The sequence below is a fragment of the Eurosta solidaginis genome, chromosome 2, assembly GCF_040869045.1.
Source record: "Eurosta solidaginis isolate ZX-2024a chromosome 2, ASM4086904v1, whole genome shotgun sequence".
Lineage (NCBI taxonomy): Eukaryota > Metazoa > Arthropoda > Insecta > Diptera > Tephritidae > Eurosta > Eurosta solidaginis.
Window position 1 is genome coordinate 290,459,112 of NC_090320.1, and position 27,763 is coordinate 290,486,874.

At 37.3% G+C, this 27,763-nt stretch overlaps 3 protein-coding genes and 1 long non-coding RNA gene across 8 annotated transcripts; 2 read left to right on the top strand and 2 right to left on the bottom strand.

The window, feature by feature from the left end:
- Positions 1-1,954: 1,954 nt before the first annotated feature.
- Polr1C (RNA polymerase I and III subunit C) lies at positions 1,955-4,789 on the top strand. 2 transcript variants are annotated; one of them, XR_010949921.1, is made up of 3 exons: positions 1,955-2,264; positions 2,327-4,390; positions 4,564-4,789. XR_010949921.1 is itself a non-coding variant. In XM_067768451.1 (2 exons), the coding sequence occupies exons 1-2, from the start codon at positions 2,128-2,130 to the stop codon at positions 3,183-3,185; spliced, it is 996 nt and encodes a 331-aa protein (XP_067624552.1). In that variant the 5' UTR covers positions 1,955-2,127; the 3' UTR covers positions 3,186-4,789. The 2 variants fall into 2 exon arrangements, 1 of the variants encoding a protein (XP_067624552.1); XM_067768451.1 differs by having other exon boundaries at positions 2,327-4,789.
- LOC137241156 (uncharacterized) lies at positions 4,124-5,114 on the bottom strand. The gene is made up of 2 exons (XR_010949922.1): positions 5,016-5,114; positions 4,124-4,952 (listed from the first exon to the last, which is right to left on the bottom strand). It is a non-coding gene; the product is annotated as an uncharacterized lncRNA (long non-coding RNA).
- An 845-nt stretch (positions 5,115-5,959) lies between these two features.
- LOC137241155 (DAZ-associated protein 2) lies at positions 5,960-12,019 on the top strand. 3 transcript variants are annotated; one of them, XM_067768452.1, is made up of 5 exons: positions 5,960-6,032; positions 10,803-10,859; positions 11,133-11,204; positions 11,288-11,367; positions 11,427-12,019. In XM_067768452.1, the coding sequence occupies exons 3-5, from the start codon at positions 11,192-11,194 to the stop codon at positions 11,844-11,846; spliced, it is 513 nt and encodes a 170-aa protein (XP_067624553.1). In that variant the 5' UTR covers positions 5,960-6,032; positions 10,803-10,859; positions 11,133-11,191; the 3' UTR covers positions 11,847-12,019. The 3 variants fall into 3 exon arrangements, with proteins under 3 accessions (XP_067624553.1, XP_067624556.1, XP_067624555.1); XM_067768455.1 differs by lacking the exons at positions 5,960-6,032; positions 10,803-10,859; positions 11,133-11,204 and adding an exon at positions 10,538-10,773; XM_067768454.1 differs by lacking the exons at positions 5,960-6,032; positions 10,803-10,859 and having other exon boundaries at positions 10,936-11,204.
- A 2,378-nt stretch (positions 12,020-14,397) lies between these two features.
- Positions 14,398-16,098, bottom strand: eIF3i (eukaryotic translation initiation factor 3 subunit i). Of its 2 annotated transcripts, none has more exons than XM_067768483.1 (3): positions 15,792-16,098; positions 15,113-15,602; positions 14,398-15,036 (listed from the first exon to the last, which is right to left on the bottom strand). In XM_067768483.1, the coding sequence occupies exons 1-3, from the start codon at positions 15,792-15,794 to the stop codon at positions 14,549-14,551; spliced, it is 981 nt and encodes a 326-aa protein (XP_067624584.1). In that variant the 5' UTR covers positions 15,795-16,098; the 3' UTR covers positions 14,398-14,548. The 2 variants fall into 2 exon arrangements, with proteins under 2 accessions (XP_067624584.1, XP_067624585.1); XM_067768484.1 differs by lacking the exon at positions 15,792-16,098 and adding an exon at positions 15,661-15,785.
- Positions 16,099-27,763: the final 11,665 nt, after the last annotated feature.

A 27,763-nucleotide genomic window follows, 5' to 3' on the forward strand; every position in this document is an offset into this window, starting at 1 on the left:
TGAATTTCTGTACCCAAGTTCACTATATTTGTGTAACACAAGAATCTGGAGGTCAATTCCTTAACTTTGAAAAACTGAAAAATGTACACTTATTGAAAACTCATTTGCACACACAATTTACACTTTGAATTTAATTGTGTTTTTATGCACAAAATTTTGAAACTAAAAACAAAATTTTCATTTATCAGAAAAAATAAATAAAAAACGGCCTAATGTAATAAAACCCTATCGAAATACAAACTGGCTTGTTTGTTTTTAATGAACTACTTTGTATTTTCTTGTATTTCGTTAGTTTTTTTCAAATATAGTTCACACACACCAGTACTGAAACCTTATTGGCTCCCTCGATAAAAAATATTACAGAAAATACAAGCAAAATAAATAGAAAATAAAGTAGTATCATATAGGAGTTTGATTTGTTTACACTTGCAGTACCATTTTGTGTAAACAGCATTAGAAGTGAAATTTTTCCATGTTACACGTGTGGCGCTTTATATTTTGACTCTAATTTAAATAAATTTTGCTTTCCGTATGTTTCCGCAATGTTGCAGACTACAAATCTTCTAGTATTCTTATTTCTGCGGAAATATATGCAACTATTTCATCTGTAAATACTACAAAGTTTTATTAAACTATCAAATGCAACTCAGCTTGAAGTACTCTTACGTACCAAAAATGCAACTCTAGACCTGAGATTTGCATCCATAGCGGAACGATACAAGGTGGCAGCATGGGAAAACTGATTATAAACTTTTTTTATTTGATTTGATACATCAACTTCCGGTGGAGTACGATTTTGACATTTGTCCATCGAATTTACAAAAACAAAGTACATGGAATTTCTATTTATGTTCGTAGGTATGTCACCATGCTGTCACCTTGTATCGTTCCGCCATGTTTGCATCCATGGTTCAACTATATACAGGTTGGCTCATCTGTAAAGCAACAAAATATGTCAGTTCAAATTGTCAAAATCTGTGTATTGGTGTTGGTGCGAATGGTATGGAATGGAAACATAAAACTTAGCAGTTTTTGTATGTGTAAGTAAAATGTTGCCAATGTGTTGGTTTCATTTTGAGCATTGTTTACTATATAGTTTGGCAGCTTAAGTAGAGGTTATGTTGCGAATAGAGTGGAAGGCAGTGGACTAGGCAGTCGAATGTCATATAATGAAGGAATGGTGTTCGGAGATTTTTCAAAGTTAAAAAAAAAAAATGATAAAAGCTTTAATATAAATAAAACTATTGTTTTAATAACAACAAAAACGCCATATATATTCTGTATACATAAATTTGTAAGGATTATCCCACTTTAAAATTTGAATTAAATAATCTAAAGTTTTGTTTTGAAACTGAGTCGTGAACTGTGCGTGTGAATGTGCGAATTTTCACCGATCAGCTGTTAGTTGCGCTACTTGGTACAATTTACAATGATTTTGAGTTTGCCATCTCCTTTTGACAATCCCTTCGACCATGCAATGACATAAATAAAATCAGCTGATGAGATGAGCCAACCTGTACATAATTGAACCATATGGTTTGCATCAGGTGAGCGAGGCTGTTTGTAGGTTTTGACATTTATCGCTTAGTTGACACATTTGTATCGGTACACTATGGTATGCATTGTAAACTTTGCCAAGTAGCGCAACTAACAGCTGATCGCTCAAAATTTGCACACACATACAAACATCACTAATGGCCATATTACGGAAATCTTAGGGAAATTGAAGTTAAATTTGTAAACAGACATAAAATGTTATAATTTTGGAATATATAGTATCTAGGACACCTTAATTGCAGTAATTGAAAGAAAATGTTTGCTTGTTCTCAAGTATTTAATTATTTTTTCTAAATTTATCTTTAATATTGATGCAATGATTGATCCAATGCAACTCTGGTCTTCCTACTGTTCTTCATTCCACTCCATTCGAGTGCCTATTTTCACGGCCTGCGAGTGCCTTCCACTCTATTCGCAACATAACCTCGAATTAAGCTGCCAAACTATATAGTAAACAATGATGGTATGCGTCACATTCACGTGGAACCCGGCTTGTTTTTGTTAGAAGTAGTTATTTGTTCTACAAAATTATCAATTAAATATTGACCGAGTAACAAAATACAGAGGAAAATGTCTGCAGAGATTCAGCGGCCTCGTTTGTATATGGACGAGCACAAATTGAAGCAAGATCCGCATGATTATGGACTCGCTGATGAACCATTCAATTTGGAAATATTCAAAAAGAAGTTTCACATAGTTGTTGTTAGGTAAGTATTGTATCTTGTTTTTGATTATTTGTGTAGATAATATTAGTGGAAATATTTTACAGATATGACGACAATGTAATGGAGTTCGATATGATTGGAGTACATCCCGGCATAGCTAATGCCTTTCGTCGTCTCATGCTTAGCGAAGTACCTAGCATGGCAATCGAGAAAGTTTACGTCTATAACAATACATCGATAATGCAAGATGAAGTACTGGCACATCGCCTAGGTCTCATACCGCTGCGAGCCGATCCACGTCGTTTTCTATACAAAACAGAGGAAAGTAGCGATCAAGGAAATGAGCATGATACATTGGAATTTGAATTGAAAGTAAAATGTACACGCCGTAAAGATGTTAAGGACTCTTCAAATTTTGATACAATCTACAAAAATCACAAAGTATATTCTGGCCAAATAAAATGGTTGCCTAAAGGCAAACAATCTCAACTTTTTAGCGAGACAGATGTGGGTTGTATACACGATGATATTCTAATAAATCAACTTCGTCCAGGACATGAATTGGATTTGCGGTTGTTAGCAGTAAAAGGCGTTGGTAAGGATCATGCAAAATTTTCGCCAGTTGCCACGGCATTCTATAGACTGTTGCCAGAGATAAAATTGAATCGCAGAGTAGAGGGTAAAGAAGCATTCCTATTACAGAAATGTTTTTCTCCTGGTGTAATTGGTATTGACGACACCGATTGCGCTTATGTGAAGGACGCGCGCTATGATACTTGTAGTCGTAATGTTTATCGGTATCCGCAATTGGAGGATGCGGTTACAATGTCACGTGTGCGTGATCATTACATATTCAATGTCGAATCGGTTGGTGCACTTAAACCCGATGTGATTTTTGTTGAAGCAGTAAAAGTACTTAAAGAGAAATGTCGAAAATTTTTAGATGAAATTGAAGCGGCTTAATTCAGTTCAGTTGAAATTTTTCCATAGTTGAGGAGCGGTATTTCGGTCGTTGGGTGATGAACGCGCTATGCGCTATCTCGAACTATTTTTCAACAAAAATTTGACAGTATAATAGAAATAAAAAAAAAATTGCAATAACATTTTGTAATATACCTTCGGAGAGATTTAAGATGACAGCAGTGATGACGAAGATATGATCACTTACACAGTCAACGGAGCGTCCACAATCCAGCAAAAAAGTATAAGTAGGTATTGTGTGCACAGATGAAGTCATCCTCCACCTGCCCCTCGCAACTCTGGAGTTCTCCCCCTTAAACTGCTTCCAAACTATGGTGTCGACTGAAATACTTTCATGGCCAGAGCGTCCTCATGCACTTGTTGCAAAGAGTTGTCCTCCGTTGGATTTCTAAGCTTGGGATGTACAGGCCTTGGAGAAAACTTGGGGTACAGTATATCCAAGCCACTATTGTCAACGAAGTATCAACACTTGCGAAAATAACATATAAGTATTACATTACGTAGTATGAATTGGACTAACTTGAAAAATAACACCCTGCTTATAAATTTCTGAATATATATTACATAGAATTTTCTGAACTTGAAATGTAGATTCTGAACTTGATTTGTAATTTTCTGAACTTAACTTGTAAGCTTCTAAACTTAAACTGGAAAGGGTGTAGTTCTCTATCATGAGACTTGAGAAGCAGAGGTCGTGATATTTTTGTACACATGTGTTTTGATAGGCAGATGTCGCCGTTGTGTTCAATTTGTGGTGAAACTCATGACGAGTGTGGTGATACTCGAGACGTGTGGAACCTGAAAATTCTTGCGTCCATGCTTACTATTTGGCGAATCAGCGACATCTATTTTTGAAAAAGTATGTAAGTTTATTAAAGGAAGAATTGCCAAACTAAATATAAGAACACCCCTATTCTGCATTTCGATTACGTTCCCGTTTAATCGAAGTTGGGTATTCTGCATTACGACGGAATCGTAACGAGAAGAGGAAGAGAAAATGATTTTTCGAAATCAGCTGTTTGTACGGAATGTGTGAACACTGGAACAAAATAAATTGAGGAAAATTTGTAAAAAAACACTGAAAAACGTTTATATTTTATTATCCACGCCATTTTGTACTAAAAAAAGCAATAGAATATATTGCCGCAGTGTTATATTTTTTGAGTGAAGTGCTTTCATAATTGTAGGTGTGTTTTTGTCGTCCTTTTGGCCAATTCCCTGCCGTGGCCACCAAGTTTTGTTAAAACGGATTCCTGCACGAATATAGTTGACATTTTCTGAATTTTATGGATGCTAATTTCATTGCACTGACCTAAAATACTTTATGCTTTATGAAGATTTATTTATTCTTTCCACAAAGATTGTTTACGTTTTCGCTTCACCTTCCTCTACGCCGGCAGCTTGCTTTGCCATATAACTGGACCCAACGAACAGACACAAATTATAGCTGTCTATTATGTTGGAATCAATAGCCGCGGCATTATTTGTGGAGTTGGAAAGCAACGCATACGAAAATGGCCAGGCGAGAATGGAAAGGCAAATATTGCGAAATTTGTGTAATCCATTTGAGATGAGTGACGAATTGTAAGAAATTGAACTTAAAAGTGGTAAAGTTTAATGACTTATTTTCTTATTTAGGTTCAAAAAAAAAAACTTTCGACTTAATAAGGATGCTTTCAAGTATGTGTTAGATATTTTTGCGGGGCAAATACGTTCCAAGGACTTCGACATCGACATGTTGTTTTTGACCTGGAAACATATAAAAAACAGTCATCATCAAGCCTTTTACGTTTTTTAGCAAGTTTTACTTACATTTTTGTTAAAATTCTGTTATAAATTAATAAAAAAATAAAAAGAACATATTTTTCCGCCAACAAATTTGCAACGTAGAACATAGTGTACCTATACAAGTGTGTTCACTAAGCGATAAACGTCAAAACTACAAACAGCCTCGCTCACCTGATGGAAATCTCAGGTCTAGAGTCGCATTTTTGGTCTCAACGACAACATTTTTGACTACCAATCGTATCGACTTTTTCAATTTTTCAATCATTTGGCGCACTCGGTAATGGTATCAATTTTGAATTCGCTGTCATTCCGAATCCAGCGAATGCCTGTCAGAATGCTTGACAGATAAGTCAACACACTTGTACTTGTACACTATGACGTAGAAAAACGGAACTACGATCGAAATGCAGAATACATAAAATCGAACGATTCGAGCTTGTATCGAAAGAGATTGGAACACAGAATACCAAAATTGCCAAATCGAAAAAATTCCAATCCAAGTCGAAATGCAGAATAGGGCTGGAAATTTACAAATTATCTGGGCTCAATTGAACTAGACTTATATCTGGATTTATCTAGCTCAAATTGTTGTTGCTTTTACATGCAAAATTATTCAGCCCTATTCTTGAACTCATCGTAGAAAATCTACGAATACAACCCTCCGCTACGAATACGAAGAATTTGCTATCAATGAACACAGAATACCAAAATTGCCAAATCGAAAAAATTCCAATCCAAGTCGAAATGCAGGGCTCGAATTACATATTCCGTGATCGAAACGGCAATCGTACGAATAAAGATTACGTGACTGATCGTACGAATGGCAATATTGGTATTATGAGGTACGTTCAATAACGTATCGTAATTTATGACAGGCAGTAATAGATTGAATGGTGATTTGTAATAGATACTTTGACAGTTAAATGTCATATTCTGATTGTAAATAAGAAAAATTATTTATTTACATTGTGGAATAAATTCCTAAGCAACTTTTAAAAGGAAAAAAGGGGAAAAGAATTGCTTACAAAGAAATTAACACAGGTAATTCTAGTGATGAGTGCACAATTAATAATAAATATAAAAAAGAGGTGGAAGAGAGTTCCTCCTCTTGCTTCAATGATATTTTCCTCCGCTGATGTTATCAATTTCTCCTCGTATGGTCCACCACCAGTCCGAGACTTTGAGCTCCGGTTAAAAGTTAATTTTCGCTTCGCTTGGTATTTTTGGTCAGCATATACCTACAAATTATAAATATAGGGCTGGAAATTTACAAATTATCTGGGCTCAATTGAACTAGACTTATATCTGGATTTATCTAGCTCAAATTGTTGTTGCTTTTACATGCAAAATTATTCAGCCCTATTCTTGAACCCATCGTAGAAAATCTACGAATACAACCCTCCGCTACGAATACGAAGAATTTGCTATCACTGAACTCATGTGAAACCGAAAAAAGTGCTGCCAACAGAAAATGTCAAATCTTGGTTATTCGAAGTCAGGTGAGCGATTGTAAATAAAAAATTTCAACTTAAATTTTAGTGTAAAATTGCATTATATCATTTAAAATAAAAGTTTAGTGCTTAAAATGGATTCCATATCATTTGCAGCTTTGTTAGCAAGAAAGGCGTGATTTAAAAATTGCGAGGAGTCTTGAAATTAGAAGAGGCTATGTATGTGAAAGGATCCGTATTTTAATGAACTTATGAAGGTTTTAAAAAATTGTGTTTTATAAAAACTTTCCACCTAAACAAGGCTGCATTTACCTACGTGCTCGGTGTTATAAATGAAGGAAGTACACCGTTCGGTGGGTCAACTTTAATGACTCCTATAATACGCTTAGCATCGGTATTACGTTTTTTTTTTTGCGGAAGGTAGCTATCAGCACGGAGTTGGAAAAGATTTTGACTCTCCGATGTGTCAGACCACATTTTCCAAAGTTTTGAAAGATGTCTTACTAATTTTCCAAACGCGGCTATGTCCACAACTGATACTCTTAGATATGACCAACGAAGGGAAACGTAGCGTAAAAAGGGATTTCTACGAAAAATATAGGTTTCAATGTGTAATCATGTTTTATAGTTTTTGTAATAATTGTCATTATTATAAGACCCTTAAAAGTTTAAATAAATATTTTAGTAATTTAATTTTTATTTAATTCTTTTAAGCTTTCTTCCAAATCTGTTAAGCTCTGTTGCCGATATGCATACATGCATACATATTACAAAGCCACTACTTTTTTCCAGATAGTTGCATCTTTTGTTGGTGGCGCAATACTATTTGCAATGTTTTCCCAAAATTTGTTAACCTCCTCCTTTGGGCAATTTGTAAAGCCTAGCACCATTTCAGGGTGCTGCTGCAATAGGTCAAGTAAGCGGGAACATTGTTGGCGAGTTGTGACAATTTTGGACCTATTATAACAATATATTGCAATTAACTTAGTATAAATATCACTTTTAATAATATACTTACATTTTATTTGTTTAATATTCCTTTTTATTCTGAATTTGAGATAATTTCACTTTTTTCCACAAGCGTCGTAGAAAATTTGTACGAAACTCTACGATTTGACAGTTCGAGTGAGTTCAGTGAAGGCTTTCTACGAATTTCGAACTTACGATGGATTCAGTGAACGGACTTTCGTAGAATCTACGAAAATCGAACATACGATGGATTCAAGAATAGGGTTGATTATCCAGCTCCTGATCTTGACGACGGGATGACGGGTTAGGGAGTTAGAATATACCCGCGGTAGGTATGCCTGTCATAAGAGGCGACTCAAATACCAAATAGATTCAAAGGGTTGTGTAGCGCAACCCTCTCGAGTTGCCAGCGCAATAGCTTCTCCAAACCCAATTATCAACCTCACCTATCCGTGGCGAATCCTGTTATACCTATATGACACTGCTTTATTTTCGTGTATTTTATCTACAATTTTTTGTCGCACTCCCTCCTAATACGGCTTCAGTACTGGTGTAAGTGTGTAAACTATATTTCAAAAAACTAACGAAATACAAGGAAAATACAATCTAGTTCATTAAAAACAAACGACCCACTTTGTATTTCGATAGGTTTTTTTGACATTCGGCCGTTTTTTCTTTATTTTTTCTGACAAATGAAAATTTTGTTTTTAGTTTGAAAATTTGGTGCATAAAAACACAATTAAAATCAACTTTCTTGTGAAAAAGATTTTAATTTTCGCGTGTTATTTGCATTGTTTTTATTGTTAAAAATTTTAATATAAAAATAAAATGTAAAACATAAACAAAAACATGTCAAACTCACTAATTTTTGGGGAATAGTGGTCTCGCTTTTTCATGATAGAAATTGTTTTTGTGTTTTGAAGTTCCGATAAAGTTTTTTTAGCTTGGAATCCAAGCAAAAATAAAGTTGTGTCTTATATGCTTTATACATTAACAACCGAGGCTCTGGCGTAGAGATATACGCCGTCGATAAACGCCGCCGCCGCCACCGATTCTCGTCGTTTTTCGCACGCCGCCGCCGAAAGTCAAAAATATCGGCGCGTTACTATATTTTCTACTCATTTAGGACATTTATTGTTAATGTCGAAAATTGCTCTGATATAGTCGAAAGGGATATCAACGGATGAGCATCACTGCCCGTTTTAAGAATCCAATTGCAAAATTTAACTCTTTCCACCCATTCAAAAGTTATTTAAAAAAACAGCCACTTTCAACGCCAGCTTAACACGGATTTGTCATCACCCAATTCACCAAGTTATTAAAACAAAACACGAAAGAAAAGTTATATAAAAAATTTAAATGCTCACTTTGCAATTTTTTTTTTTTCAAAACATTAATAAGGAACAATGAATTCAATTAAAATGACCTAAGTCGAACATGTTTTCAAATTGTTCTCAAGTTGTTAAAAAATCAAGTTACTCTAAAAAAGTGCCGATTTTTTCAAAAATTCTCTTTTCCGATTGGCTAAAATAATAATCGAAATCAGTGATGCAAAATCCTTTAGTAGGTTCAAGGCCATAAACACTCCTTTGAAATGATTCCCACCTCATACGTACATATACGTATGAGAAGGGTTTAAAAAATCACGTGGCTTTATATTTAAATATCTGCTGTTTATTTGTGAAACTTTAAAATGGCGTCTGAAATGTTAATTTTGATTTTCACACTTCATCTTTCAACACCCAAATCTCCAGGTTTGACACTAAAGTTGACGGCCCTATCCCAGCTAGTCCCTTGGAGTGAATCACATTGATTCTAGCCTATCAACCAAGTTTAAATATCACCTATTCATTACGGCTCCTGTTACATACATATGTGAATACGTAGGCACATATATTTACCAGGTGAGGCATTGCCCTTCGCAAGAACACTCAAATTCGTGAAGCAAAAGCTTTCTCAGGACAGTCGAACAAATAATCGGGTGTGCTACTACTATAACGTAGTGAACATCCGAACTAGCCTTAAAACTTAAGCTACGTAGTTATTCATAATGAATTCTTGTATCAAAAGGCCGGAAAACATCAGTTTGGACTGAGCATATAACCTTAACAACTTTCAACTTAAAATCGGTCGACTTCCATTGTACAATATCGTTTTGGTTTAACGAAGATGTCTGCAAATTTTAGTCTACATTTAAAAAGGGTCCTTGTAAAATTTAAATTATATAGGATTATAATATTAACAATAATATCCACTTGTACGGCATATGATTTCGAGGGTGGCATTCTTGGCCGAATAGTTACTCCTTAAAATTTAAAGGTGTTTCTCTGATACTGCTCGGCAGCATAGCGCGAAAAAAAAACCTTAAAAAGTTTTCGGAGCTACACCTAGAGCTTCTAGGGAAGTGGTATGAGTTCGAAGTTCCAGTCCCATAGCTTCCGTGCTGGCATGCGGTGTGAGGGCCAGGAGAGGTGGTAGCGACTAGTGGTGGACAGGATTGCTACTGTTCGCATATCGGGAATTATAGCTCTTAAAATAGACGAAAAAACTAGAGGCGCCCTTTGGAGCGATCAACAACAGGCAAGCGCTGGTGCTAATCGTTAAAATTAATAGCAACTGTAAGTCGCCATTGTGCTTCACCAGCAAGGAGGCACAAATGATTTAAAGAAATAGTGTCGACAACGAGTATTAGGAGTTAGGCCAGAACATCTCCTTCGGTGAAACTGCGCTTTGTACGAGACATACAGACAAGTGTGACCATTTTAAGTACTTAAATTTTTTTCGCCAGACGTGGCGGTACCAATCCCTTAGATCGGGATTAGGTTCAAAGCCTGCCTGGAGTAAGTGAATGAAGGACAGTCCCTCCGCAAGGAGCTACTCCTGAAAATGTTTGAACGATCTGCGAGATTTTGAGGCAAAAACACCGGATCTTTCAGAATTGGCAAAAGTTGATTTCCTTAAATACATAGATACAAACAAAATAAATATTATTTTTTAAATAGAAAAATCAAGCTTTTTAAAGTAAGAACACCGGCGTACGCTGGCGCGCCGCCCACGCCGTTGCCGATGAAGTGATCGGCGTAAACCTCTATTCTAACGGCCCAAAACTGTTCAACGATCTATCGGGTGGGAGGGCGGTATGGCCTAGAAGGTCATGAAACGCAAATAACTTTCACAACCGGCTATATAGTAAGCAGATTGCAACCCTACAAAAGCTTTGCACTGAACGCTATAAACACGGCGGAATCAGTAACAAGTGACTGCCCGAGTCAGCTTATTGGTGCTTTTTTTAATATGATTTGACACTTAAACTTCCGACGCAGTACGATTTTGACGCGAGCCCATCGATTTACAAAACCAAGGTACATGTCACTTTTATTTATTTTTGCAGGTATGTCGCAACCTTCTATGGTTTCGCCATGGCTATAAACAAGCAAATGAACTCGACGTACTGAGCATAGTGTACCTATACCAAGTGTGTTCACTAAGCGATAAACGTCAACCCTACAAACAGCCTCGCTCACCTGATGGAAATCTCAGGTCTAGAGTCGCATTTTTAGTCTCAACGACAACATTTTTGACTACCAATCGTATGGACTTTTTCAATTTTTCAATCATTCGGTAATGGTATCCATTTTGAATTCGCTGTCATTCCGAATCCAGCGAGTGCCTGTCAGAATGCTTGACAGATAAGTCAACACACTTGTACTTGTACACTATGGTACTGAGCATTATTACAAGAAAAGTAAATATAAAATATCTTCGCTTATACGCCAGAAAATGTGCAGCAATGGTAGTTCAATAAAATTAAATTTTGCGGATGCACAGAAATTAAATTTTATCTGCGGTATTTCTTTACTTTATCTCCTTTTGTAGAAAAAAAGATGGTGAACACAGGCGGACCACCGACCGCACCAAGTGCCAATGTTGATACTGGTGGAAGCAGTTACGTACATGTAAGAAGAGAGTTGTTTACTATATTCAACACGAAAACGTTTATCAACTCCCATTACAGAGACCACCGCCTCCCTCATATGAAGAGAGTCAACGCATGTATGGATCTACTGCTATTAACAATCGCGCAGCAACAGCAAATCATCTACATAACTCATATATGCCAACACATTCGTACAGCACCCCGCCACAATCACAACAAATGCCTATGCGTAATTATACTATACCAAGTTATACACCACCACCACAATATTATCAACAGCATTATGTGACCGCCACAGCTCCAGCAACATTTAATAATACAAGGTTAACTAAAGAAACACATGTTTTGTCATTAGCTCCTGGAGCAAAAATACGTACACCAACAGGTGCAGTGAGTATACCTCCACCACCACCTGGTTATGCACCAACTGCAGCACAATATGCAGCTATGCAAGGCCAACCTGTTGTATTAAAGAAAACGAAACGATCATTTTTTTAATAAAAAAAAAATATATGGAATTATTATAAGCGCTACCTTTATAAATAATATGTTGTACGTATGTAGATATATTATATCATTACAACTTGGTCATTACGACCGTTCCTAATATATGTATGTGAAAACACTGAAATGGAAATAATAAAAATTTATCTACCGTTACCTACATACAATAGTAATTTATATTTCAGTCTGTTGCTATCAAGGAGAAGGCATATATCACAGGTTTTTTTTTTGTTTTAATGTTGCTTTATTTTTTACCAGACCTTTTCCAGTTTAAGTTCAGAAATTTACAATTCCAGTTCAGAAAATTACAATTCAAGTTCAGAATTTCCAATTTAAATTCAGAAATTTACAGTTCAAGATCAGATTTTCCAATTCAAGTTCAGAAATTCCAATTTAAATTCAGAAAACTACAATTCAAGTTCAGAAAATTACAATTCAAGTTCAGAAAATTACAATTCAAGTTCAGAAAATTACAATTCAAGTTCAGAAAATTACAGTTCGAATTCAGAAATTTATAGGGTGGTAATTTTCAAAAGTTATTTTAATTAATTAATTTTATACTTATATGTTACTTACGGAAGTGTTGATGCTTCGTTGACCATGTTGCCAAAATGGTGGCCTGGGTATAGTGTACCCCAAATTTTCTTCAAGGTGTGTACATCCCGAACCTTGAAATCAAATGGATGATAATTCTTTCCAACAAGTGCATGATGACGCTACGGCCAAGAAAGCACTTCAGTCGAGACAGCAGTTTGGAAGCAGTGGAAGGGAGACCTCCACAGAGTTGCGAATGTGGAGTTAGACTTGACCTCTCATGGTTCTTGTTGTTGTTGTTGTTGTAGCAGTGCTTCGCCCCACCTAACAGCCGCGACCGATCACAAATTGTCATCAATATCTTCTAACGGGAGTCCAAGGAAACTTGCTGTTTCAACAGGGGTGGACCATAAGGAAAGGGGTGTTAGAGGCGTTGGTTCCACATTACAATTAAAGAGATGGTTGGTGTCATGTGGGGACACATTGCAAGCGGGGCATACATTTTGTATGTCGGGGTTGATTCTGGATAGGTAAGAATTTAACCTGTTACAGTTTCCAGAACGAAGTTGAGCAAGAGTGACACGCGTTTCCCTGGGTAGTATGCGTTCCTCTTCCGCGAGTTTTGGATACATTTTTTGAGTACTGGATTCCCAGCATAAAGGTCCGACGCCTGTTTGTGGAGTTCACCAAGGACCTGCTTGTGTTTTTTCGTTTCATACGGCTGGGTTCTCAGGTGCCGTATTTCCTCAAAATGCTTACGGAGATGACTCCTTAAGCCCCTAGGCGGTGCTGGCTCATCAATCAGATGTCTGTTGGGATGCTCAGGTTTCTGGGTATCCAACAGGAACTGTTTGGTCAGCATCTCATTTCTCTCCCTGATGAGGAGTATTTTCGCCTCATTATGCAGATGGTGTTCTGGGGACATAAGAAGGCAGCCCGTGACGATTCTGAGCCCGTGGTGCTCCCAATCGCCGTCAGTTACCGCGAAACAGAGAAAGCCGGCATCATTTGTTACGAAACTGCCAAAATTACGATTAAGTGCCAATTCATGATGAATGATGATGATGGCGGGTAAGTTGAGATATTTTGACATATGGCGCCAAGATCTATGCAGACCTATACGTTACTTTCGGGAGTGTGGACGCTCCAAAATACCCGAAAAATTTTCTGAACTTGAATTGTAATTTTCTGAACTTGAATTGAAAATTCTCAACTTGAATTGTAATTTTCTGAACTTGAATTGTAATTTTCTGAACTTAAATTGGAAAAGGTGTAGTCGTAGTTGGTTGGTGATGCCATATAGTGCTAATGTCTGATATCAAACTCTTAAGCATTTGGAAAATTCAAAATCAAGCTCTAGAGTATACAGGCTTTTTACCATACCTGTCCTGCTATTTGATACAGATGGTCCATCATCTCAGATCAGGCGGGAGATTAAGCGCTGATGTTAATGCTTTTTCGCTAGAGAAAGCAATTTTGATTTCAAAATGTTTCAGTTATGAACGAATTTTTCATCATCGTGTAAGGTAAACACAATATATTTTTTTTTATGGTTTAAGTTTTAATTGTGGATTTGTTACTGTTTGGCTTTACACACCAGCGAATGATTTCTAGACTGCCCATTCTCACATTACTTGATAAAAGAATTTAACCCAATTAACAGATTTACTAATAATTGCTATATATTTGTGGCGTTTAAACAGATTTACTTAGGTATTTGTGGCATTGAAGACGAATTCATCAGCAATTAATCGTGTAAATCGGCAATTTTGGACATCGTCAGTTACGAGCTCTATAGTTTCAAGTCTCCCCATGTCCAGGAATTTCCCAGCCGACAATAATTTTCTCTGTGATGTTGTTTCTACTGTGTCCTCGTGTACAGGAAAAGGTTTCAATGGAGACACATATACTACTTGGTAGTCTCATATCTAACGGCATTCTTCGAGTTCGGTGATCCTGGACTCAATCGGTGGTAAAGCCAACTTGCCCAAATAACGAAGTCAAAAAAATATTTGGTTTTTTCTTTTTGTTCTCGTATATTTTTTAAGGTTGATTTTATTTGCAAACATAACTGCTTATCTGCTCTTAATTTATATAAATACAACTACAAAAGAAACAGGAGTTTATAGGGGGAGTGACTAAAATATAATGATTACATGCAACTACTCGAAGATATTTTCAAAATATGTACTATCGAAAGTTTGCACACGAACGAAACCATCCTCACCACCTGAAGCATAACTCTTGCCATCCGGATGGAAGGCTAAACTGTTTATGGGACCGAAATGACCTTTCAAGCGAGCAAATTCTTCTTCATAAATTAAATGGAAGAAACGTGAATCGAATTTGCCAGCTTTGGTTGATGTTGTTGTCACCTCCATGGCGTCTTGTCCACCACCCAATACAACATGGTCCATAATTGGGCTGATTGCAGCCGAGTTTACAGGCCTTTCCGTTTTATAGGTCTTCAGACACATCAGTGATTCAGAGTCAAATAGCTTCGCTGATGTGTCTTTGGATGCAGTTACAAACATAGTACCATCTTTATTCATCTGCATGTCGTTTATAACAGCCGTATGATCATTTACTGAATTAATCTCACGGCCACCCTTCCGTATATCCCAAATAGAAATTTGGCCATTTTCGTGCCCTATTCAATAAGTAAATAAGAAATTAATAAACTGTTCATGCACTTGAAACTTCCTACAATTTCAAGCATTAATAACCTGTGATTATTGTTTCATCCAAGGGTCCCCACAGCATAGATGTGATTTTAGATGGCAGCATTGGTATACGTAATATTGGGCTTTGCTCGGCAATACTTTCATCTGCTGTGCGTACATCAATCACGAACAATTCTGAATTTTGTCCCATAGCTTTATCCGTGGAATAAGCTGCTTGATTGCCAGAATAACTGAAACCGCATGTTCGCACCGACGACTTTGCAGGTATGGATGCAATTACAACGCCATGTTCTACATCCCATATTTTTGTTGTCATATCACCTGCGCCCGATATAAGTTTCGATGTAGTCCAATCAACATCTAAGCACCATACCGCTCCCTGATGCCCATCGTAAGTACCAAGACGTTCGCCATTTAGCGAATACCAAACATTTGGCTTCTGATCTTTTGAGCATGAAAATAATAAATCACCCTCACGATTGAATTTGATTTGAGTTATGGAACGCTCATGACCTTGCAGCATTAATGGTCGCTGGAAAACGTAAATAAATGAGCCACTTGTTATTTAGAAACTTTACAAAATTGATCACCATCTAAACATGCTTTGAGGTTAGGTTCGATTTTTCATTCACCACAAAAAAAAATTAATTTATTTGTATCTTTATTGTGCAATAACATGTTTATACAGTAAGCAACTAACTTAGATTAAGTTTATCAATACCATTTTACACTAGTTATCCTATATTTTATATAAAACTTGTACTCTTTTGATGCAGTGGTCTGCGCCCTGAAATGTCAAAAACAGGATTCGTGAGCAGCGACAGTGTTGACAATACGCATATAGACGTAATTTGCAACGCTGACAGAGCAAGATCTGACAGTTAAAGCCCCAACACATAAGCAGTTTTTCATTTAGATGAATTTAACACAAGCTTTGATAGCCAACTCTAAAATTTTATTTCAAGCAAATCATAAGAAGAAGAATTTGACATTTGCTTTGGCACACTTTGCAAGTGAAATTATTTTTCCCACTGGTTGGTAACTAACATTTTTTGCAATTAAAAACTGCAATAGCCGTGTTTTTTAACACGCGTATATACGTTTACGTTTACGGCAGCACTGCCCCGCAAATGTCAAAACGCCACAAAAACTTGGCAGAACTGTATACGTATACCTTTTTTTTTTTGTTTATTTGTCAGTTCATTAATTATTCTAATCTATGCCGGAAAACATTAAAATGCAGAAAAAATATAATTGCTGAGATGTTAAGACACTTCGGTTTGTAACGTCGTAGCGTTAAGTTCGTTTTTCCCCACAGCTCAACCGTGTGCAAAAAACAGGACGCGATTTATGCGGTTGAGAACAAAATGGAGGATAGTGCGGAAATCGAAATAACAAAGATCAAACTAAATATTATCGTACTTGGAGTAAACCATTAAATCAAAATATATCTAAACATCATTTTGCGAAATTGTTTAAAAATATTCAAGTGCTATCGTGCCTAAAAATTCAAAGGAATAAATAAACCACATGTGAAGTGCAAACATATGTGCATGGCGGATCGATACAAGGTGGTAGCATGGGACATTGTAGGTATGTCGCCATGCTGCCACCTTGTATCGTTCCGCCATGCATATGTGTATAAAACCTTGGTTTTATACGCCATTCAGTGTCAAACACGGACAATTGCTAGCGGGCAATTATCCAAGATAATAAATTTAATCACCTAGTTTTGATTAAAATATATGATTATCAACATTCCGTTCTAGTCGTTCAGTCAGAGTGGTCGTGCGGGCCATCCTCGGCTCAACTATAATTTGTCGGGCTTTTTTAGTTGAGTCGAAAATTTTAATAGGCCTCAAGGTTGGCTTTGTGCTTCCTTTTGGCTTTTCGGCGGAGTTGGGAGATGCAGTGCTTCACTGATCTGGTGTCAGATAGTGGTTGTGCACTCCCAACAGGAATCAGTGAAAGTATAAGTGAAAGCATATTGAAAAATTAGAATTGATAACCTGGCGTGGGCCACATAATACCAACTCGATTTACGTATAACTGTGGTAACGGGAAAATGTTTAGCACATGGCAACAGGCCATATACTGGAAATTAAGGAATTATAACGGAACAAATTACGGATTATAATTTTATGCTGAATAAGCAGCTCGTTTTAAAAGCTATGCAATACTGTGCATATCTATGAACATTAAATTGCAATTTTGATTGCAAAAATTTTAAAATCACTTTCTGTGATCATTAATTAATTAATTGACAAATTGAATATAACCTGGCGTGGTGCCATCGAAATACCAATCTTAATTGAATTTGAGAACAATTACAATAATTGACATCCATTTGCAAGCTGCTACACGTGGTTCTGGCCTCTTTGAAATTACATCTCAAAAAAAAAATAATAATAAAAATATATAACACTAAATACGAAGACTTTGAATATAACCTGGCGTGGTGCCATCTAAATACCATTTTACAAATTACGGATAGTCAAATACTAATAGCAAGCTGCTACACATGGTTCTGGCCGAATTGGTATTACCATTGTGTACTGGTGGAGCTCAACGTGCGTCTATACAACATTGGAAATTTAATCCATTAATTAAACGACATATAATATTGATAATAACCTGGAATATGGGACTTTTAATATAGTCCCCTCCATTAAACCAAATTTCAAAAAAAAAAATAATAATAAATTTAATCAGTATTATTATGTCAAAATAATAAATTTAAAACAATGCACAATTATATATACATAAATCGATCTCGCTATGTACATACATACCGATTTGGAAAATATATAATGTCACCGAGGACAAACGGAACATATAACTGTAATGAAAAAGAAAAAAACCTAACATGAATGTACAGTAATGTACATATAATCAATCCACATAAACGTGTTATATTATAAAACAATTTACGACAAAAAATTTTCTTACTAAAATAAAACAATTTAAAACAAAAGATTGAAATTACCAAATGGTGGACTAGTTGAGAGGACACATAAGTGCGTTACAACCATAAAGTTACATTGTATCAAATTTGACCATAAATCTTGAAAAACATGAAATACCAATAATTTAGCATAACGGACTGTGGGGCCACAGAAGATAAACGGAAAAATTAAAGGGGCATTTAATGCCCTGCTATAGTCATCATATAGAGATTCACAACCTTTTAAAACAAATCAAATTGAATATAACCTGGCGTGGTGCCATCTAATATACCAAACAAACGGAATATAACCTGGCGTGGTGCCATCCAAAATACCAACCCAAATCGAATATAACCTGGCGTGGTGCCATTCAAAAACCAACCAAACTGAATAAAACCTGGCGTGATGCCGTTCAAAACCAATCCATTTGAATAGAACTTGGCGTTTCGTCATTTTAAAACCAATAACAAAAGGGCAGATAATGCCCCGCTATAGTCATCATATAGAGTTTCACAAACTGTTAAAAACTAATCAAATCGAATTTAACCTGGTGTGATTCCATCTAAAATACTAAGCGAATGGAATGTAACCTGGCGTGATGCCATCCAAAAACCAACCCAAACGAATATAACCTGGCGTGGTGCCATTCAAAAACCAACCAAACTGAATATAACCTGGCGTGGTGCCATTCAAAAACCAATCAAACTGAATAGAACCTGGCGTGGCGCCATTTTGAAAACCATAAATACGACCAATTACAAGAATAAATACCAAACAGCAAGCTGCTACACATGGTTCTGGCCGCTATGGTATTACCATTGTGTATTAGTGAAGCCAACATTACACATAAACTTGTTTTACAACAATCATAAGAAATAACCAACTGAGATTTAACCTGGCTTTATGGATAAATGTCCGTGCCATTAAACCTAACCCGAAAAAAAAAATGAGATGTTAAGAAAATTCTTACACGCTCTCGCTTAACCTGGTGTGTAAAAAGGAAAATTTCGTGTGCTTTGTTTAGGCACTTCTAAATGACAGAACACCTTTCTGCGTTGGCGGCATTCGCCCAAAATAATATTAAGTTATATAGAATAAACGGGATGGCCTAGAAGGTTTCATGTGGTCGTACTAAATCGTTCCCGAAATGGTCGGGCTAGTACTTTAATGGTGCTTGTTCCCGGAACGTACCCGATCTGCTTCCGGCAAAGTCCATAACGGGGAGTGTCATCGATACAACAACATTTTTTATTTTCTGCTTTTCAATCATTGGTATGTGCATTTTTAAATAATAAAAAAAGTGTTATATTAATTTAATAGATAACATCTCTGCCGGGGTGCGATTCAGGGGTTGGATTTTATATAAGGTGCCACGATTTTCAAACTTTTGCTGATTTGTAGGGGTAGAGGGGGTCCTAAAAATCACAAAATTATCATCCGCAACTCTAGGAAACTCTTAGTTTATGAAATATAAGCCTTTTAATTTCCAAATTTAGTAAAATTACAACTTAAGTCCTGCACTTAAAATTCGGGTCGCACATGTCGAAAGCGATATCAAAAGACGCGTATTTGCGTCAAGATTCAGAATCCGAAAGCAGAAACTACATTTTTTTGCTCGTTTAAAAGTTATTCGCGGAAAACCCGTTGGTACTATTGTCGCTTTTTTCGTTGTTGCAGTGCAGATTCACGTTTCATTTGCCAAGGATTTACTTGTAAACAAGGTACTTTCTACAACCAACATGCTTTGGAATACGGTACCAAACTGGTTGGATGTATTTCCCCAAAAAAGGGTGGAACTACGCATCTTGGTTTGGCAGTATTTGCTTCGGTAATTTATATTTGTATTGATAAAATATTGAATTGTAGATAATGTGATGTGAAAATTGAATAGGTAGCCGAAGCAAAAGAGGCAACCGGGAGCTGCTGCTGCTATCCTAGAAGCATTAGAAGCAGAAATTTATTTGATTGTTTGCCTCACCAAAGTGTGCCCTAACATGATATGGTTCGCGTTAAACACGCTGTCTTAAGGCAAAATAAATCGCGTCTAGTCAGACCGGATTGTCCAGGAATCATCACACCAGAAAGGGTGAGTAAATTGCCCACTATTTTAAATATATAAACAACATGTATGAATTTGTTAGTGATAATTTGTTATGCTTTGGTTGATAATCAACTGAAGAAAGCAAATACCAAAGAGTTCGAAGTTCATGTAAATACCAATTGATTTCTTTAATTAGCGTTTGGAGAGTAAAATACATATGTATGTATGCATAGAACTGCATAGAAAGGGCGGAATTAATTATGATCAGGAGATTTACAAGATTTTTTACTTTTTCCCTGCGTCGCCATTGTCATTACATTGCGCTAAGAGAAGACATCATCACCTTATTACCCACAGCCAGTTAAAATTTTAGTAAATTTTGCTTTTTTCATTACTGATTCACAACGTGGAAAGTTATATATCGAGCATTCCATGGAGAATGGTAAATTTTAGCAGACTTTCGCATTGCGGCCATTATTAATATTCAAACCCTAGAAGGTTTAATGTAGTCATATCAAAGTTCCTGAGATGATCGGGCTAGTACCTCAATGGTGCTTGTTACCGGAACGTAGATAGATAGATAAGTTATTGAGGATTGCACATCTCCTTCACAGCACCTCATCCTAGTCCACTTTCTTGATGGACCCTAGCAGTGTTCTTGGCTTGAGGGATTAAATGTGGGAATGCTCTGGCCATGGTGAGTCCATGAACTTACCCCTACGTCTTGAGATTGCGTCGCATTCTGGGAGGATATGGCCGTTTGCTGATCGATCACAAAATGCCCTGTAAGAACAGCTCTTGGGATTCTTAGGTTATCTTGCGACAGGTCTATTATTGCCCTGTAGCGACTTGTGTTATAACCTCCAAACAGTATCTTAGATTTTTCTGAAACCTGGCGTATTGCTCCAGTGTTCTTCTCTTTTCACCCTCCCTTCTACTAATAAATGCCCCTGTAAGCCAACTGGCAGGAACGGCTCGGGATCGATGGGTGATGCAGTTGCTGTCTCTGTTGTTGTTGTTGTAGCAGTGCCTCGCCCCATCCAATAGATGTGACCGATCACAAATTGTCATCAATATCCTCATTGCACATTGCAAGCGGGGCATACATTTTGTATGTCGGGGTTGATTCTGGATAGGTGAGAGTTTAGCCTGTTACAGTATCCAGAACTAAGTTCAGCCGGAGTGACTCGCGTTTCCCTGGGGAGTATGCGTTCCTCTTCCGCAAGTTTGTACTGGATTCACCGGGCAATTCCTAGCATAAAGGTCCGACGCCTGTTTGTGGAGTTCACCAAGGACCTGCTTGTGTTTTTTTGTTTCATACGGCTGAGTTATCAGGTGCCGTATTTCCTCAAAGTGCTTACGGAGATTACTCCTAAAGTCCCTAGTCGGTGTTGGCTAATCAATCAGATGTCTGTTGGGATGCCCAGATTTCGCGAGGCGAAAAACTGGAGAGATCAGGGAGGTAGCCGTTTATTGTGTTGCAAAGCTCATCGATCTGTGGCCATTATTGTGCAATCATCGGCGTAGAAAACGATAGTAACTCCTTCTGGTGGCGAAGGTAGCTTAGATATGTAGAAATTAAACAAAAGTAGGGATAGGACACCACCCTGAGGCACCCCCTGTTTAATTCTTCTTGGTTTAGATGTTTCATTTTTAAATTGCACCGATGCCTGCCGACCACTCAGATAATTTACGGTCCACCTTTTAAGTCATTGGGGAAGAGTAGACCCTTCCAGGTCTTGCAGTAACGTGCCATGGTTGACCGTATCAAAAGCTTTTGATAGGTCTAGCGTAACGAGTACTATTCTATGGTGGGGTTTTGACTTAAACCGCAATTTATCTGGGTCCGGTGACATTTAGCGCGCTGGTGGTGCTATGGAGTTTCAGAAGCCATGCTGAGGACAGGCTAGCTGCAAATTTGCTTTGAAGTAGGGGAGCAAAATGGCTTCAAGCGTCTTGGCTACTGGCGATAGGAGAGATATCGGGCGATTTGACTCTCCTATGTTAGTTGGTTTCCCAGGATTTAGTAGCGGGACCCCCTTGGCCATTTTCCATTCGGGTATGACAAAGGTGGAAAGAGACAGGCTGAAGACATGTGCTAAATATTTGAAACCCTCTTTCCCTAGGCTTTTAAGCACCGGCATGGCTATGCCGTCCTTGCCGACTGCTTTGGATGGTTTAGCCTGACCGATGGCATCCTCAACCTCTTTGGCGGTGATGGTAATTGGTGACGCGCTGAAATTATGTTTATGTGCGTGTCTGTTGGCCCTCCGTCTATCTTTGTCGACCGTGGAATGCATTATATATTGTCGGCAGAAAGCGCTCGCGCATTTTTTCGCATCCGACAGCACTTTATCGCCAAAGGCGATGGAAACTTTGTCATTGTGCCTAGACGGGTTCTATAGGGACTTAACGTGAACCAAAGTTTACCTACACCGGCAGAGAGGTTACAACCGCTTAGGTGCTCCTCCCATTTCGCGCGCATCCACAAACAATCCCTTATTAAGGGGTCGCCGGGATCGAGCTGTCTTATAAGGTCATGTTCTCTCGCTAAACTTGCGGCCTCCGGCGGAAATGAAACGAGCCGAGGCGGATTCAATGACCTTGCGGAAAGCACGCTCCCCTTGGCGGGCAGCAAAGCGGTTGTCTGTACAGGATTTCTATTCGTCCCACTTTTTTTTTTAAGTTAATGAAAGTGCGTTTTTCTGTGACGATGAAGTCGGCAGAACGCTCGAGCGAAATAAGTATAGGCAGGTGGTCGGATGCCAATGTTACCATCGGCTGCCAGTTGACGCAGTTTACGAGTTCTGCGCTCACGATTGAAATATCCGGCGAACTGTGACAGCTTCCTCCCATACGTGTGGGGGCTTCTCCGTTTATTGTGCAAAACGTCGTTTCCTCTATTTGATCTGCCAAGATCTCACCCCTACTGTCCGCCCAGTTGCTGCCTCTCTTTCCGGGTTGTCCGCCTGCTGTTGTTGTTACAGCTGTGCTTCACCCCATCCAATAGGTGCGGCCGATCACAAATTGTCATCAATGTCCAAGCAAACTTTCTGTTTCAACAGGGGTGGACTATAATGTGGGAACACCTCTAACTACCCCATATATTTCTAAGGCTGTTCTAGGAACAAATTGCCTTAATCCTCTTTTGGCTAGGCGTTCGTCCATTATGAAAGAGTTTGCCGAATAGGTATTTTTAAAAATTACTTTATAGAGTGTTCTTCCTAAGGCCTTAAACATTTGGTTAAACAATATTTTTAGTTTGCCCATTGGAAGCGAGCACAAACAAACAATTTGTAGTTCCAACTCTTGAGCAGGCCACGTATAGCTGTCCCTGTGAAAAGCACGGCTCCTCCAAATTTAATCCGCATATTTGAAGCTTTTGTCCTTGTGCCTTATTGATGGACATGACAAATGATAGACGCACTGTGAATTGCAAAAGCTTAAATTCAAATGGTATGTCTGTTGGAATCAGTGGAATACGCACAGAAGAGAAGACTTTAAACATGCGTTGATCTCATCCGGCGGTGTAGATCGTGGAACCACAGGCAATATTTGTCGAAAATCATGATCAATGTCACGAAAACGTAAGTCTTTTATTTGGCTACATAAAGTAAGCCCAGTTGTAAATTTTTCATTTTTTAAGCTGGGGCATTGGGAGCTATCTACCAATACAAAAATTTCTCCAGTAAATCTGGGAGGATATACAATTTTTATTGAGTCATGGTTATAGTTTTTCGGTACATCACTGTGCTGTTGTGTGTTGGCAACACTGCTTTCTGCAGTAGTTTTGCCATTTGTTATGTCCGTTGTTTTTTGGGTTAATGTTTCGTTTGTCTTTGTTCCTATGGCTAACGGAGTCTGAGAGGACGCAACGGAATCCCCGTTACCTACATTTTTTTCCTTTATTCTGACGATGCCGTTATTCGACATTTCAAAGAATCCCATGACCTTTTCATCGTTTAAAATTTTAGGCTTTTTTGTAGGCCCACGTTCACCATCTTTACCTGAAGACGATGAAGATGCCATTTTGGTGTTTCTTTTTCGTGTCCCAAAGGACACTCTATCTTTAAATTTACCCAGGAGTGAGCTTTGGAGCTGCACTCTAGGTTTGAAACTTTTTAATCTTTTTTAGAACTTTACAATTTAGCCACTTCACTTACCCAGAGTTTTAATATGTTTGGAAAAGTTTAAAATTGTCTTTAGTTTGTAGCACTAACGTGCAGTTTATTTAAAAATCATAACCAACCACTTTCGTGCATATACACGCACTACATACGTTTGCAAGACTTTATTTTATATATTTTATTACAATTTGCAACACATAAAAAATTTGCGACTACAAAAACAAAAAATTTTATCACTTTTGTGTGCCAAAAAACTGTACTTCACAATTTTAATTTCACAATTTGATTTAAACCATCCACACTCGCTGATAGTTGCACTCGGAATCATAGCGTACAAGTAAAAGTGTGTTGACTTATCTGTCAAGCATTCTGACAGGCACTCGCTGGATTCGGAATGACAGCGAATTCAAAATGGATACCATTACCGAATGCTCCGAATGATTGAAAAATTGAAAAAGTCGAGACGATTGGTAGACAAAAATGTTGTCGTTGAGACCATTGTAAACTTTACCAAGTAGCGCAACTAACAGCTGATCGCTCAAAATTTGCACACACACGCAAACATCACTAATGGCTATATTACGGAAATCTTAGGGAAATTGAAGTTAAATTTGTAAACAGACATAAAATGTTATAATTTTGGAATATATAGTATCTAGGACACCTTAATTGCAGTAATTGAAAGAAAATGTTTGCTTATTCTCAAGTATTTAATTATTTTTTCTAAATTTATCTTTAATATTGATGCAATGATTGATCCAATGCAACTCTGGTCTTCCTACTGTTCTTCATTCCACTCGATTCGAGTGCCTTCCACTCTATTCGCAACATAACCTCGAATTAAGCTGCCAAACTATATAGTAAACAATGGTTGAGACCAAAAATGCGACTCTAGACCTGAGATTTCCATCAGGTGAGCGAGGCTGTTTGTAGTTTTGACCATTGTACAGGTCTACAAGTAGGATATGTAGCAGCACGCACATACACAGCCACGCTCACCTGATAAAATGCTTGTTCTTGTTCGTTTTTTTTGTGGATGCTATTTGGCACTGTTGTACTTCTTAGGACCAAAAAAAGTTTAGTAGCTGCTATCGAAAACTGCTTAAAATTTTTTTTCTTATATTACAAAGAAATATACTTATTTACTTTCAAACGAGCACTTAATTACATCTCTCTTTAATAACCATATATTTTGGACAATTTTAATTAACAAATTGTGATACTTTATTACCGGGGACGATTGCTAAAACACGACCAAAACCGTCGGGGGAGGTATTAATAGACGCGTTTTTGCCTCGTTTCCAATAATTCGAATACTTTTTCTCTTCGGACTATTGACAACAGGACAAAACGCGTCTATTCATTTTTCTTTCCGCTTTTTTGGACGGGTTATTGCAGTCGAGCTCGGTTTCAAACTGTTTTTCGCGGAGAACTTTTGAACGGGTAGAAAAACTTAACTCCCGTGTTTGTATTCTTAATACTGAAATAACTACGCGCCCTCAGATACCCCAATTGAACTCTTTTATAATTTTCTGAAGGACCCATATAATTCGATCAAAAAAATTTTCCATCACAGCAACCCATATCTTATATTCCGATCCCTTTTTTGCTTCCCTGTGTCGCTTTCGACGAAGCAACCCCGGTAATTTTGACACTTCGTTCAGTGTCAAAACTGATGTTCCACGCATGTTCCACTGGGTTCCACGCTAGTTTGACACTGACCGAAGTGTCAAACTGCCGTGTGTTAGAAAGGGAAAGAAATTGTTTCCTTCTCATACATATCATACTTGTAAACCTGTACAATGGTTTTGACGTTTATCGCTTAGTGAACACACTTGGTATAGGTACACTATGCTCGGAATGTAGAATTTTTTTTAATATTTACACAAAAATACTTACATTTCTCCTGATGACATTTTGTTTTTTAATTAGGGATGGTAAAACACACTAAAAAAGTCGATAAAAACTACTTATTGAAACTTGGAAGTACTGATTTTATATTCTACTATTTCATAAGCGACAAAAAAAAGCTTGTCTCTTAGCAATCTTAAGCGTAAACGGATATACGCGTGTTAAAAAACACGGCTAATATAACAAATGAATTCGAAACAAAATATGTTAGCAAGTATTTTTGTTGTATAGGGAGAATGTTCATCACAGTGCTTCGTGAAATTTTGTATGTGAATGGGCAAAGCGTAATATACTTCAATTTCATATTTACAAACGCAACATCTTGGTTGATTGTGGCGATATTATTGGAATGCATAAAGGGCCAATTAATTGTGACTTATCCATAACCAGATAAAACAGCTGATCGAACCAACCTTATGGAATCAATTTAATCGATTAATGGTGCCATACCATAACGCTAAAGCCATAACCATATCACAGCCAACCAATTGGTATTTGGTTTTTCGCCATATCCATAACCTAAAAATATTTGAGATGGAGAATTTGTTAACTTTTTGTAGATTTTATTTATTGTTTTGGATACGTTTTGACTAAGGCCCGGTTTGTCAGTGGTTGGTTAAGCTAATTTAAACTAAGCTTGCTTAAACTCTAGTCAAATTTAAACTCCAGTTAAACTACTGAGCAGTTTTTCAGCCACAGTTTAAGGCCGCCTTTGTGGTATGCTGTTTTGTGCAGCAATATTGGTTTTTTATTATCTAGATAATATGTAGATACGGCACCAGCTGGATTTTGTTTACCCAACAAACATGGAAAAAAATCTCCCGGAAATATATATCTAGTTCCGGAAGTGATATCCAACATCATTATTTAATTATCCCTAAACCAGATAGTTCTCGAATTGATAGGCAACTTCATTCTCAAATCAGTATCCGACCTATGAGATATTTTATAAATTAAAAGTTTTCCAGTTGATCTCCAACGTCATTAATATTTTCCGATTATTGTCCTAATTTCGAGAGATTTTGAGAAATGTACAGTTCTCAAATGAATATTCAACCCGTTTCTCCCGTTAATATCTTACACTATATGTATATCGAGTTTAGGTGGAGTTGAAAAAAATCTCCAAGGAGGTACCACCAAAACCAACAGCTATTTATTGTGAGAAATAAACACTTGGCTGATAGCAGTTATGAAGCGTAATTAAATAGGAATTAATTATATAGACGGTCGCCGTGATGTGATGGTAGCGTGCTCCGCCTACTACACCGAAGATCCTACATCAATATCATTGAATCTTACATTTGATCCCAGTTAGAGAATCACAAGTTGTTAATTACACTTTTTCAACTTAAGTAATAGCATATTTTGCTTTAGAAAAAGTTCCCCCTTTTGCTGAGTACGCCATGATTCTCGAGTTGAGCCACTGTTTCGAAAGAACTCTTGAGATTTTAGAAGTATTCGTAGTTATCAACATGAGCTTTAGCCCTGAGCCCAAATGCTGGTTGGTAATATTCGACGCTATTTCGTACGAACGCAAATAACTGATAGGTTAACTGGAGTTTAAACCTGGCAGATCGGCCGCATAAGCTAAGCTTAAACGTCAGTTAAAGTAGACTGAAAAACTGCAGAATAAGTTTAAGCGTAGTTTAACTGACAAATTGGGTTGAAC